General features: G+C 50.6%; 3 protein-coding genes across 4 annotated transcripts in view; 2 read left to right on the top strand and 1 right to left on the bottom strand.

Moving 5' to 3' along the window:
* LOC118542799 (cell adhesion molecule CEACAM6-like) overlaps window positions 1-9,319 on the top strand; it is a 24,257-nt gene extending 14,938 nt beyond the window's left edge. Inside the window, exons 10-11 of the mRNA XM_036103252.2 lie at window positions 3,872-3,976; window positions 9,256-9,319. Of these exons, the coding sequence (XP_035959145.2) occupies window positions 3,872-3,958 (87 nt within the window). The 3' untranslated portion in view covers window positions 3,959-3,976; window positions 9,256-9,319. The remainder of the gene's footprint in view (window positions 1-3,871; window positions 3,977-9,255) is intronic.
* LYPD4 (LY6/PLAUR domain containing 4) lies at window positions 1,951-3,702 on the bottom strand. Of its 2 annotated transcripts, XM_036103266.2 has the most exons (4): window positions 3,532-3,702; window positions 3,193-3,336; window positions 2,396-2,722; window positions 1,951-2,153 (listed from the first exon to the last, which is right to left on the bottom strand). In XM_036103266.2, the coding sequence occupies exons 1-4, from the start codon at window positions 3,596-3,598 to the stop codon at window positions 1,951-1,953; spliced, it is 741 nt and encodes a 246-aa protein (XP_035959159.1). In that variant the 5' UTR covers window positions 3,599-3,702. The 2 variants fall into 2 exon arrangements, with proteins under 2 accessions (XP_035959159.1, XP_077918618.1); XM_078062492.1 differs by lacking the exon at window positions 3,193-3,336 and having other exon boundaries at window positions 2,396-2,715; window positions 3,492-3,702.
* On the top strand, window positions 9,260-13,420 carry DMRTC2 (DMRT like family C2). The gene is made up of 8 exons (XM_036103260.2): window positions 9,260-9,483; window positions 9,570-9,727; window positions 10,012-10,088; window positions 10,361-10,544; window positions 10,700-10,826; window positions 11,558-11,618; window positions 11,773-11,947; window positions 12,844-13,420. Exons 1-8 carry the CDS (start codon window positions 9,260-9,262, stop codon window positions 12,954-12,956), a joined length of 1,119 nt encoding a protein of 372 aa, XP_035959153.2. The 3' UTR covers window positions 12,957-13,420.

Here is a 13,420-nt window from a genome sequence, read left to right as displayed (position 1 = left end):
AGGGGGAGAGGGAAAGGGAGGAGCAGGCTTCCCGCGGAGCAGGGAGCCCGATGCGGGGCTCGATCCCAGGACACTGGGATCATGACCTGAGCCGAAGGCAGACGCTTAATGACTGAGCCACCCAGGCGCCCCTCCGTCTCATAGTCTTGCAAGTTTTCTCTAAGTTTGATTTTTTTTTTAACTGGAGGGGTGGGGCCTTATGTTTTAGAAGTACACACACAAGTGTTTGCAAAGAATATTATATGATTTCTAATAACTAATCCAGTAATCCAGTGGGTGGAGGAGTAGAAGGGAGATAGGTACAACAAGGTTCACCATGAGTTGATACTTTGAGCTGGAGACGGGTACATGGGGGTTCACGATACCATTCTCTCTAGTATAACGAACTAGAGTCCACTTGTATATGTATACAAACTCTCTTTGTATATCTTTGAAATTTTCCATATGAAAAGATTTTAAGTAAAGAGAAAAAAGTTTCCAATTCAGAAGTTTTATCAGAGTTCCACAGAACTTTCAACTCAGATCATCTCAAAATCATAGAAATTCATCCATAGAATGGAGAGGGAATATCCCCCTAACTTATTCCGAGGCTAGTATAACCTTTAAATTGAAATAGGAGCAACAACAAAAGTACAAGAAGCGGAAAATACCAGCCGATCATACTCATCAACAGAGAAGCAAAAATGCTAAACAAGATATTCTCAAACTAAATCCAACAGTATATAGAATAAGACAGTACACCATGACCAAGTTAGGTTTGTCCCAGGAAAGCAAAGGTCATTGAACATTAGAAATTTATAAATGGGGGGCACCTGGGTGGCTCAGTTGGTTAAGTGGTGGGCTCTTGATTTCAGTTGGGGTCATGAGCTCAGGGTCCTGGGATTGAGCCCTGCATTGGGCTCCCCTCTCGGCAGGGAGTCTGCTTGTCTCTCTCCCTTTGCGCCCCCCCCATCCTGCTCTCGCTCTAACAAATAAAATCTTTAAAATTTTTTTTTAAAATATGGGATGCCTAAGTGGCTTAGACGGTTGAACGTCTGCCTTCAGCTCGGGTCATGACCCCAGGGTCTAGGATCAGGTCCTCCACTGGGCTCCTTGCTCAGCCAGTGGGGAGCTTGCTTCTTCCTCTGCCTGTGCTTTCCCTGCTTGTGTGCTCTCGCTCTCTCTCTCTCTGACAAATAAATAGAATCTTTAAAAAAAAAATTAAAAACTACCCTGATGATACCTAGCTCTAATTCATAAGGCCTTTCATTTTATTTTTTGTTTTAAAGATTTTATTTATTTATTTGACAGAGAGAGAGTGAGCACAAGTAGGGGGAGCAGCAGAGGGAGAGGGAGAAGCAGGCTCTCAGCTAAGCAGGGAGCCTGATGCGGAGCTCGATCCCAGGACCCTGGGATCATGACTTGAGCTGAAGGCAGATGTGTAACGACTGAGCCACCCAGGCGCCCCAGGCCTTTCATTTTAATGGGGAGGAAATTGAGGCCCAGAAAAGGGAAGAGATTTGGCCAGGATCTCTTGAGTCAGTGGCTGATTGGGCTAGAGCTCAGGTCGTCACAAGAAGGGGGAGGAGAAAAGAAATATTTGAGGGGGCGTACCTGGCTGACTCAGTTGGAAGAGCATGCGACTCTTGTTCTCAGGGTCATGAGTTCGCGCCCCACATTGGGTGTAGAGATTACTAAAAAAAAAATAAACTTTAAAATAATTTTTGGGGTCCTCCTGGTTGCTGGGCATGACTGTCACTTTGCCAGTGACCCTCCTCCCCACCACCCCCTGCTCACTTCACCATGCACATACCCATCGCCTGCCTCTCCCCTCCATTTTCCTGGGTATGTTTGGCTCCCCTCACACCTTCCACGCCTCTACAGTTCTCATGGACCACAGGACAAAGCAGAAAGGCAACTCTGTGACTTTATTGGGTTACAGGAAGGGGTTTGTCCAGTCCAGCTAGACTGTCAGTCCCTGAAGGCCAGCAGAAGACCTGAGAGGATGCTCCAAGCAGGACTCTGACTGGAGGGCTCTGCACCAGCACTCTGGGCCTTCTCTAAGATGTTGAGGACCTCAGTCACTCTGATGTTCCCAATATGGTGATAATCTGCTAAAAGTTTTTGATGTCCACGAGCACAGCCCAAGAGGAGGAAGGTGGTATTGAGAAGGCCTGTAAGGCAGACAGAGAGGAGTCAGGGACACTTCCAAGACGCAAGCGTCCTGCCCCTGCTTCCAGACACCCTCACAACCCAGAACACCTGCTCTCGCACCAAAAACTCGAGTACCAGCCCCCTTAGTCCTTCCTCCTTGGAATTCATGTGCCTGGCCCCGGGGCAGCCCCAATCCCCTCTCGGATCCGACCAGCCTCTCACAGAGATGGAAAGGCACTAAAGCAAGTTTCTCTTCTCTCACCTGCCTGAAATTTTAAGGTGGAACTGTAACACTGAGAGGCCTCGTAGGGGCAAGAATCAGTGGTGACAAAATTTGGGAGGCAATCCTTAGAGTGCTCGCCCACACAGGTCGGGCAACTACGGGAAGAAAATGCTGTAGACTTAGGAGCTCTGGCCTTGAGTTTCACAAAAGGATCCAAGTTGGTAAGGTTATTGCAGAGATATGTCCGACAGACGCGGCTATAGGAAGCAATGGACAATCCAGGCGGCGAAATGAGGTAGGAGACTTGCTGGGGGTAAGATGAGGCTGGGCTGCAGCCCTTAAAACCCACAACTCCCCTTCTGGTCCCTGAGGAGAAGATTAGAGATCTCTGATCAGTGCTGTTGGCCACACACAGAGTCTACCCTCCCACCCTGCACCCTGCTCTTCCAGCTCACTCTGCGCCATCACCAACTTTGCCGTGGGGTCCACTCGCTGCAGCTGCACAGGGCTCAGATCCCCGGGTCTCCGTCTGTCTCTCCTCACCAACCCCTCCCCCCAGGAACCCCCTGCTCCTCTCTCCCCTGTGTCCCTTTCTTTACTTCTCTCCCAGATTGTCCCCCATCCACCTGGGATCACCTCCTTTCTGCCCTCCTATCCAGCCCACACCACACCCAGCCAGGTCCTGCCCTCTCCTGTCAGTGTCTTGACATTATTTCCAAAGATATAATGGAGTAAATGTTTGGAGCTCGAGTCCAGAGTCCCTGGGTGCTGGGAATGGAGTTGGGGGTCAGGAGAGGCAGCAAAAAAAGAAATGTATCAAAGTCACTTTCCTTCACCTGTCTCGATGAACACCAGCGTCTCCTCACAGCCCTCACTCAGCTTACATACCATGCTCCTCATCAGAAGCCATTTCCAGTCATGGAGAGAAACAGCTCTGAAGAGTGAAGATGTTGCTTCGTAGCATAAAAGAGCCGCGGCCCCTAAAGAGAGAATGCCCTTCCAGTCATGGGCCCCTCACATTGCCTTCTCAGCCCGCCAGATGCCAGCCAAGAACTCAGCCTCCACAGATCCTGTCCCCTGAGGAACCCAGATATCCAGCCCTCCTTCCCCTAGTTATGTGAATCCAGCCTCCCACCCTCTGGGGGTCCCAAAGCATCCAGCCCCACAGGACATACGAGGCACAGTGGAGATGGCCCCTAGGAGGCAGAGCAGCTGCACAGGGCTGAAGTGCTGGGGTCCCATGGTCCTGGGTCGGGGTCCTGGATGCTAGAGGTCAATCTGGAACCAAGTTCAATCCAGGTATCAAGCTCAGTTCTCGTCAGTTTCTGAATTCTCTGTTCACCTGCCTCTGGGTCACTGTTTCTAGAGCAGAAAGTTGATTGTCAAGTTCTTGTGACATAGGCTCCCTGAGACCTTCAGGGACACAAGTCTTCCCATCTCCATAGTGTCCCCTCCAACCTGCCCTGAAGCCACCACATTAGCTTCTCAAGTCATGACTCTCACTCTCCTGCTTAGGTCCTCCCATTGGACATGGTGCTGAGCAGAGCTGACTTAGTCAAAGGATCACTGTTACACGGGCTGTTCTCCAGCCAGAGACAATGAGATCAGAACAGCAAGGGGGTATGTATGGAAGTTAACTGAAATATTACTAAATAACTCTTGGTTCAGAAAAGGATCTTTAAATGTATATAGAAGTGAATAATAATGAACATAGTACATCTCTCACTCTATCTCTCTCTCACACACACACAAGTATATGTAAAATCTGGTGAAAACTAATTAAGGTCCATAGTCCAGTTAAGAGTATTATGCCAATGTCAAGTTCATGCTTGTATACTACAGTTATAGAAGATATCCCTGAGAGGAAGTGGAAGGAAGTATTTATGGCTTTACGACTTTCGCAACTTCTTGTGAGTCAATAACCATTTCAAAACCAAGTTTTTTTTTAACTACACATCAAATTTTGGGACACAACTAAAGCAGTGTTTACAAGTAAATCTATACTTTCAATACATTTGTCAGGAAATAGGAACGTTAAAAAAACATGGTCCTGGATTAACTCAAGAAGTTGTACAAGGTGCAACAAAGCACCTGCCCCCCCAATAAAGGATAGAAATTAAGATAATGACAGAAATCAATGAATTAGAACAACAAAAATTATTACAGAAAACTTAACATTCATTCTTTGACAATATCAATGAGAAAATTCTCCAGCAAATCTAATCAAGAGAAAAACAGAAGATGCAAATAAAATACCAAATTAAAAATCAGAAGTAACAGACAGTGGCTGTTTTTTTTTTTTTTTAAATACAAGTATCATTAAGAATTCTACATTTATAAGTTTGAAAACCCAAATGAAGTGGGGGAGCCTGGCTGGCTCAGTTGGTACATCATGCTACTCTTGATCTTGGGATTGTGAGTTCGAGCCCCATGTTGGGTATAGAGATGATGTAAAAAAAAAAAAAAAAAACTTTAGAAAACCCAGATGAAGTACATACATTTCTAAAATAATGTGAAATGCCAAGATTTGCATAAGAAGAGTATATGCAATGCCTTAAGGCAATGAGAATGGCCAATGACCTCTGGCAGAGACAAGAAAAAGAGTAACCCCAGTAGGAAAATGGGCCAAGCATACGAAGAGGCAGTTCTCAGAAGAGCAAACCAGAAAGGCTAGAAAACATGTGAAGAGACACTCAAGCTTAACAATAATCAGAGAAAGGCAGTCTATCAAACTGTCCATCTCTCAGACTAGCAAAGGACCAGAAAGCTGGAAAAAGATACGTGTTGGCAGCAATGTGGGGTACTAATACAGGGACCCTTGTGTACTGCTGCTCATGGGGCTGTTGGGAGGGCGACAGGACCCTCTTCTGGACCCTGAGGAACAGCTGAGAGTTCTGATCAATGTTTCAGGCCCAAAGCAGCATTGCAGGGAGGAATCTGGCAATACTAAGTCAAATTAGGTTTACAAATTCCCATTTCTAGTATATCCTAGGTACACATAATAGAGATTTCCACCTTCATCTACAAAGCAACATATACCAGGATGCAGCATTACTATGGAGATGGTAAGTCGAAGGCAATGTGGGCATTCCTCCCTGAGACTTAGTGAACACACAACATGCAGGGGATGCACACCATGGAATATCATGCAGCAATTTAAAAAACTGATTAGACATACACATAACATGTACATGGATGGATCAAAAAAGCGCAGTGCTGATTATTTTAAATAAATAACACAATATCACTTGCATAACTTAAAACCACATACACAGGGGCGCCTGGGTGGCTCAGATGGTTAAGCGTCTGCCTTCGGCTCAGGTCATAATCCCAGGGTTCTGGGATTAAGCCCCCCATCGCGCTCCCTGCTCCGCAGGGAATCTGCTTCTCCCTCTCCCTCTGCTTCTCCCCCTGCTCATGCTCTCTCTCTCTCTCTGTATCTCTGTGTCTTGAATGAATAAATTAAAAAATCTAAAAAAAAAAAAAAAACACATACACAGGGTTGCCTGTGTGGCTCAGTCAGTTAAGCATCCGGCTCTTGATTTCAGCTCAAGTTTTGATCTCAGGGTCATGAGTGCGAGCCCCACCTCGAGCTCTGTGTTTAGCGTGGAATCTGCTTAAGACTCTTTCTTCCTCTCCCTCTGCCCTTCCCCCATACTTTCTCTCTAAATAAATAAATAAATAAAATCTTTTTGAAAAATAATAAAATAAAACCACACGTGCAGGGGTGTCTGGCTGGCTCAGTAGGAAGAGCATGCAACTCTTGATCTCAGGGTCATGAGTTTGAGCCCCACGCTGGGTGTAGAGATTACTTGAATGAATGAATGAACAAACCTTTTTAAAAACACATGCACATAAGACACTGCACATCTTGCAAGAACACAGGAAACAAAAGATATGCATTAGCCACCTGAAGTGAGCGCCTACAGGAGGATTAGGGAATGAAGATTACTGGGAATACTAACTAAAACAATGTAGGTGGTACAAAAGTTAACAGGTGTTGGACTCAAAGGTGGAGCAAAGTTAGAATCCTTACACCTCCACTTATTAGCTGCGCAATCTTGTGTAAGTTGTTGAACTCATTTATAAAATGGATTAATAATACCTCTCATAAGGCCACTGTTGAAAATTAGTAAGCTTATTAATATAAAGTGCCAGGCAAGTGCTAAACTCTCCATAAATGTTGGCTCTCCGGTCTCTCTCTGTCTCTCCACTATCTAAAGGATCAAGGTCAACCTCTTTAGTAGACAGTCAAGCCTTCCACACCCACATCCCCCACCGCCAGATTGGCCCCAAACAACCTGTCCAACTTTGTCTAGTACTGCTCCCCTGCACAGCAGTGCAGCTAGAGGTCACTTCTGCCACCCTTTTCTGTCCAGAATGCCTGGCACACAGGCTCTGTAACTCAGGAGTCTGTAGCAAACAAAGGGGCTGAGACCCACAGAAAAGATGGGACACAGGGCAGGGAAATGAAGGCTGACAAAGGATCACACAGAAAGACTGGGCCACTCAGAGTAGATGGCACACACCAGCCTGGAAGGAAAAATGACAGAATCCAAAAGTCTGAAGCACAAGTGGAGACACAAACAGAAAAGAGTGGAATGAAATCTTCGGGGAGGGTCGGGTGGGGTAGGAGGAAGAGGTGGTCAGAGGGTATGCTACCCCTACAAAAGAGAAACCATGCAGAGGAGGAGCAAACCGATGGACTGGAACGTTGCAGGGAGTCAGAGGACCAGCAGCGGGAGCACAATAGGAGAAGCAGGAAAATGAGGCCTAGGGCGCAAAGACCTGGCTCTTTGGGGGGGGGAAAGGAGACAGGGGCGGGAGGCGCAGAGAAAAGGGGACAACAGGAAGGGTGGGAGGGAAACCGCGAAACACACGAAGGCAGGTGAGGATGACAGAGTGGAGCCCAGATGACACTGATGAATTGAGGTGCAATCCGGGAGGGATGTGCATGCAGAGGGTGGAAAGGGCCAAAGGGACAGAAATACTACAGCGGCGTCTCGGAAAGAAAGTGAAGGGGGGGGGGGGGACAGGGCCAGGCTATTCGGAAATTAGGAACGTGGAGGAATGGGGTCCGAAAATCAGCAGGATGGACAGGCGGACAGAAACTCCCAAGAGAACGGGAAAACCAAAGTTAGGAAAATTAGCACCTAAACAGACGGGAAGAGAGACACGGAAAGGGCGGCGACCCGAGGAGGTGGGATAAGGGAAAGAAACGGGAAAATCACAGGAGGGGAAACGCATAAAAGGAGAAGGGTAGATCCGGAGTTGGGGCAAGCGAGAGAAGTGAAAGAAACACGAGCGTCCACGCAGCGAAGAACCGCCCGAGCGAGGTCGAAGCCAGGAACGCCAGAGGCAAATCCTCGCTGTGCAGGCTAGAGGGCGAGACTGCGCGTGCGCACACAGGTCCCGGTCAACGCCTGGGGGTCCGACCCGGCAGCCGTTTCTGGGGGGCAGGGCCAGTCTCATCCTGGGAGCAGTACTCGACGCCCCATTGGCCACCTCTCCCAAGAGGGGAACTACAATCTGGGCAGGCAAGCCACAGGGGGAGGGGCAAGTGGGGGGCGAGACTCAACTCGACGCGCTATTGGCTGGCCTGACAGTCTGGCGCGAGGCAAAGCGGGCTGGAGGTAAGGGGACGGCCGTCAGTGCAGGATCTTGAAGCGCATTGGTCGCTTGCTTCGGCGGCGGGAGTCGACGCTTGAAGCTCATTGGCCCTTGTGAGAAGGGGCGGGAAAACCGGCGCGAGGGCGGCCGTTCCTCACGCCACTTCCTCACGGCGTCCTTTCGCGTCCTCCTGACTGAGTCTGACTTTGCTCGCTCGAGGCTGTGGTAACCGCGGGCCGAGGACGCGAACACGACCCCGCCCCTCCCTGTCCCTTCTCCCTCTCTCTGTGGCGCTGGACCCCCTCCCCCGCTTCCCCCTCGCGCTCCTCGCGCCCCTCTCCTCCCCTCCCCCACGCCGCGGGCCCCTGGGCGCGCTCCCTGTGCCCCGCGCCCTCCCTGGGACCCTGGAGCGAGGCAAGGCCGCAGGCCGGGCTACCGAAAGAGGGTGCACGCGAGTAACAGCCGCGCGAGCCGTGGTGCGCTGCGGGGACGTGGGCTGGGCGATGCATGAGATCGGTTGCTGGGAATGGGCAAAGGTCCCCCGAAGCGCCCGGCGCAGCGACCCCGGAATTTGCGTCAGAGTTTGGAGGGCATCTGGGTGCAGGAGGGGAATCGTGCCATGAGGAGGGGGCCTGCGGCCGAGATCGGGGCCTGGCATCTGGAAGGGGCTCAGTAGACGTTTGTTGAGTGAATGAAAATAATTCTTGAAAGTGGGGCAAGGAATCTGTGAGAATAAAGTAATCGCGGGGGTGGGGAGAGGCGGCAAGAGAGTGTTCTGATTTCAAAGGGGAGCAAAGGGTACGTTGACTTGCAGGAGGTACATGACGCTACGAATGGGACGGGGAGCATAACCGTAGTTGTAGGAATTGGATAAATGCAGGAGGGAAGGTTGGTGGTTGCTGAAGACGATGGCAGGAAAAACGATCAGAACAGGGTGTTGGGGGAAGAGGGGTGTAGAATCCCTTGGGGGGCCTGTGAGTGCACGGGTAGGAGCATGGGACTTGTGCACGAGAAAGCACAGGCCAGCAGCTGAGAACAATGTTTGGTTCAAAGAACACATAAGAAGGGAAGGAGGAGAGGGGAGCCGGGGAAGAAGGCGAGCCTTCTGGGAAGGAGGGTGCCCAAGGAAGACATTGGGCTGAAGGAGGGAGAAAGCTGGGGAGGGGGGTGAAAGCTGAGTCCACAGATGGGTGCCGTGGAAACCCCTTGAGGTGTGGCTTCCCGGGGACAGGAGGGATGGTCAGGAGAGGGCCCTTGTGGCCACCCTGACCTTCCACTCCTGCCTCCAGATCCATGGAAGCCAACGAAATGCCCACTGTCCACCCCTGCGCCTCTGATTCTGCCACAGGGGGTGAGACCAGAGCCCCCGCAGGCACTGAGCTTATCCCCAGGAAAGCTGTCAGTCGCTCTCCAACCTGTGCCCGCTGCCGAAACCACGGCGTCACCGCCCACCTCAAGGGCCACAAGCGCCTGTGCCTCTTTCAGGCTTGCGAGTGTCACAAATGTGTCCTCATCTTGTGAGTATGAACGAGATCCAGGGAAGGGAGGAGGATGGGCCTCGTCTAAAGCGAGGCTGACTTTTGACCCACAACCCCCATTTTAGGGAGCGCCGGAGGGTCATGGCCGCCCAGGTGGCCTTGCGTAGGCAACAGGAGGCACAGCTAAAGAGGCATCTGGCTCAGGGACTGATGAGGAGAGGGGAGGCTCCTCCCAAAGCTCCTAGCCATGCCAAGAAGGGAGCCACTCGACCAGGGGTCCCCCGTGAGTGTCTGGCCAGGGATGGGGCAGGGTTTGGGGTGGAGAAAGCGTAAGTAGGAAAGAGTCCCAGACCCGCCATTGGAATTGGTGTGTGACCTGGGGCAAGGTGTTTCTACTCTCTGGGCAGCCTCAGTCTCTCCAACTTTAAAATGCAGTCAGGTGTTGGGAGGATGTAGTGAGATCCATGGGTAGAAAAAGGCCACAGGAAGATAAGAACTCACTTTGCAGTTGGAGTGGGATGGGGGTCAGGAGAAAGGGCTCATCGGAGCTCTCCGTGGTCCCCACAGCTGGAAAGGAGAACATAGCACCCCAGCCTCAGACACCCCATGGGGCAGTCCCACTGGCACTGAAACCTCCTGGGAAGGTAAGGAGAACCTGGGCCCTGGGGGAGTGAATCCTGTACTAGCCCCTGCCCAGCCCCCTTCCTCTGTGCCCTCAACACTTGGGTTCTAGATCTAGTCCTGATCTGCATTATCATCCTGGGCAAATCATCTCTTCTATGGGTAAAAAATGAGAGGGTGGGATTTTACAGCCCTCCCAAGTCTAAAGTTTTGAGGTCCTGCCCCCATCCTAGAACATACTCGTTCTTTCCCCAGCCTCGTTCCTGACTCCAACTTGTGCTCTCTGCCCTTGCAGGATACCTCCCGGGGGCCTCTGCTGCTCAGCCGGCCCCCAGAAGCCTTGCCTTTGTCCTGGACTCCGGTGCCTCCAGGCTCTTGGGCTCCTGGACACTGGCTGCCTCCAGGCTTTTCCATGCCACCTCCGGTGGTATGCCACTTGCTATGCCAAGAACCTACAGTCCCTCTGCATCCCTTTCCTGGTAAGATGAATTCAACACTTTGATTAGACAGATATTTGAATGCCATTGAACCGCTGTGTCAGAAAGAGAAGAGGAAGACGATACAGGGTAGGAAGGAAGATGGAAGCCATGACCTTTAACCCCTGTACACTCCTGCATTCTCTTACCCTCATTAGGCTTTGACCCTGGCACTTCCCTCCGGCTGCCCACTCACGGGCCCCTCCCAACCTGCGCAGGATCTCGTCCGATACTGGCGGCTCCTCTTTCTGGAGAATCCCAAGGGCCCTCTGCACTGCCCCGCGCGTGAGTAGGGAGGGAAGGATACGTGTCTATAATGTGCCTAATCCCGTCCTGGACACCACAGTAGATGATGTAGAACACAAGGTCTCAGACTGATGCGTGAAGAGAAGCTCTCCTAGCTCTCCCATTGCCTGACTGGGAACCTTTCTACAAGTATCTTTACCTCTCTGAACCTGGTTTTCGTTCAGTAAGTTGGAGATACAATTACCTTCTTTTTGCTTTGTCGTGAGAATTAGTGATAATGTACGGAATACATCCTAGCAGAGGCCCTGGTCTTGGACAAATAGTGGCTATTAAATCCTCTTAAACAGATAAAATGGAATCAAATTGCCTGCTGAAAGGGTGGGGTGGGGCGTGATGGTGAGAGCCTCAGAGGCCTACGACAGAGGCCAGAGGCCTTTTGAGAAAGCTGCTCCTCAAATTCCATGGGGATTGGGGATCTAGGGGAGGGAAACTAGACTCTAGTAGGGCAGGAACAGCCATCGCAGTCCCTCTTGCTGTTTGATATATTTTTTAAAAATTGACACCAGTGACTCCCCATAATTGTCACAGTAGCTCTGGGAGAAAGAAGCTGGGAGGGATTTTCATTTTATAGCAAACAAAGCAGGCCAAGACAGGGGAAGGGACTTGTCCAAGTCCGCAAAGCCTAATGGCCCAGCAGGCATCCAGACTCCCATGTGTGCATGTCTCTCCATGTGTTTCATCCCCTTGGCATCTTCTCTTCTTGCTTCTAGATGCTCTACGCTGATACTCCAGCCCTGTGGCACCCCAGACCCTCTTCTGCTGCAGCCACAGGTCCTGGGAAAGAAGTGGGATCCAGGACCCTGGGAGGAAATTGAGCCTGGGGAAGGGATGATAGGGGGTAGTGAAGTAACCAGGGGCTGAGAGAGTACTTGGAGGGTGGGCAGAGTGGGGATTCCCAGTCTGTTTCTTTCCTTTCCTTTTGCAGGCCCCCGGAGCTTCTCGCCTGGCCTGGACCTCTGCCCCCTCAGAGCGGCAGCTGCAGCGTGAGGCAGCTGAGGCTCTTGTGGATCTGAAAGATTCTTCCCAGGCTCCCCGCCTGACCTCTTCTGTTCCCCCCAACCCTGCCTGGATCTCCCTGCTCCACCCCTGTGGCCCACCAGGTAACCTGTTCCCTGAAAGAAGATGGGATAGGGATGGTTGGAAAGTGGAGGTACCAGAGTAAGTAGGGACTAACCAAGGAGATCAGGGGGTCAGCAGGTTGATCATCTTCAGACCCAGGCCCCAGGCTTCTCAACCTAGTTCCTGGAATTGCAATTGAGAGTTGTTTGGTGAATTAGTTTTATTAATTTTGTGCTCAAAAGCAAATGTCCGGTGCCCTTATGTCAAGGAAAAGGAGGCCCTGAGAGAGGCAGGGACTTGCCCAAGGGCATATGGCAAGACTGGCAGAGCCTGATCTCCTGACTCCAGCCTAAGGCTCCCTCTCTAGACCCAGGCTGCCTGCTGCAGATCTGATAACTGCCTTCAAGGAGCTTCCATTCTACTTGGGAAAACAGAATGTCTTCACAAAGCTCAGTGACAAACCGGGAAAGAACTAGAGGAATCTTGAGGAATGAGACCTATGGGGACAGAGAGGGAAGGCCGAGGAGTCTCCTGTCCAAGATGGCGGATTGGGCATGGTGTGTGGGTGAGGAAACCTGCCTGCAAGAACTGCTGGAACAGAAGGAGATGAGGCTGGAGAGACTTCCGATCATGGAGGTCTGCCATGCCGAGCTTAGGAGTCCAGACCAACAATTGTGCATGAAAGGGAGCCAGGGAATATTTCTGACCTAGGCGGGGACGTATTCAGAGACCCTGAGCTTTAGAAGTCAGGTGTGGTGGTTGTGATGGAGGGATTAAAAGAGACAAGACTGAAGGTGGGAAAATCAGTGAGGGGGAAGTGTTTGCTATAATCCAGGGGAGTAAGGCTGAGGCCTGGATTGGATGGGGTAAAAAGAGGGGGTTGCTGGGAGAGGACAGGGATATGACCCAGTCCTACCCCTTTCCTTCCTGCTTATAGCTCCCGCTGGAGGAAGAGGATTCCAGCCTGTTGGCCCCTCTCTCCGACCCAGCCCAGCCCCCTCTGTGGCTCTGCATATTGGGCGTCTGGGCTCTATCTCCCTCCTAAGCTAGAAGCCCAGAGATGGAGGCCTTGCTGGGGCAAGAAGCAACAGCCTGTGGGCACTGCATATTTGGTATTTTACTTCCGGATTTATGCATGGAATTTAATGTAGTACAAGCTTCCGGCTTTTCTTTTCTTTTCTTTTTTCTCTTTTTTAAGCTTTCAGGTGCTTCGTTAGCTTTTGGTTCCTTTTGTAGTGTGGGCATTTCCTTGAATGAAAGTGGTATTCTCTTACTCACTTGGATCCTGGCACCTTTTTAAAATCCCCAACAAAGTGAGAGTTGTGCAGTTTAAGCTAACCAGTATCTAAATAGGTTTTTGCATGAGTTCACATTCCAGAATATTTGTTTGACATATGATGCTGTACATAGCTGTGCACTCATGTCTGTCTCCATGCATGCAAAAACAGGAGAGTATTTTCATTTTGTGTCTACCTTTGGGTGAGTAACTGGGAAATAAACCTTTGTTGTTTTAA

This window comes from Halichoerus grypus, chromosome 15 (assembly GCF_964656455.1).
Source record: "Halichoerus grypus chromosome 15, mHalGry1.hap1.1, whole genome shotgun sequence".
NCBI lineage: Eukaryota > Metazoa > Chordata > Mammalia > Carnivora > Phocidae > Halichoerus > Halichoerus grypus.
This window is presented reverse-complemented; position numbering and strand designations above follow the sequence as displayed.

Coding starts and splice junctions, on each gene's coding strand:
- LYPD4 (XM_036103266.2), bottom strand. CDS start 3,598: ATGGGACCCCAGCACTTCAGCCCTGTGCAGCTGCTCTGCCTCCTAGGG. Junction 3,337..3,531: donor GGCCATCTCCACTGTGCCTC/GTATGTCCTGTG, acceptor TTCTCTCTTTAG/GGGCCGCGGCTCTTTTATGC. Junction 2,723..3,192: donor GCTGGTGTTCATCGAGACAG/GTGAAGGAAAGT, acceptor TCTTCTCCTCAG/GGACCAGAAGGGGAGTTGTG.
- DMRTC2 (XM_036103260.2), top strand. CDS start 9,260: ATGGAAGCCAACGAAATGCCCACTGTCCACCCCTGCGCCTCTGATTCT. Junction 9,728..10,011: donor CACTCGACCAGGGGTCCCCC/GTGAGTGTCTGG, acceptor TGGTCCCCACAG/CTGGAAAGGAGAACATAGCA. Junction 11,948..12,843: donor CCACCCCTGTGGCCCACCAG/GTAACCTGTTCC, acceptor TCCTGCTTATAG/CTCCCGCTGGAGGAAGAGGA.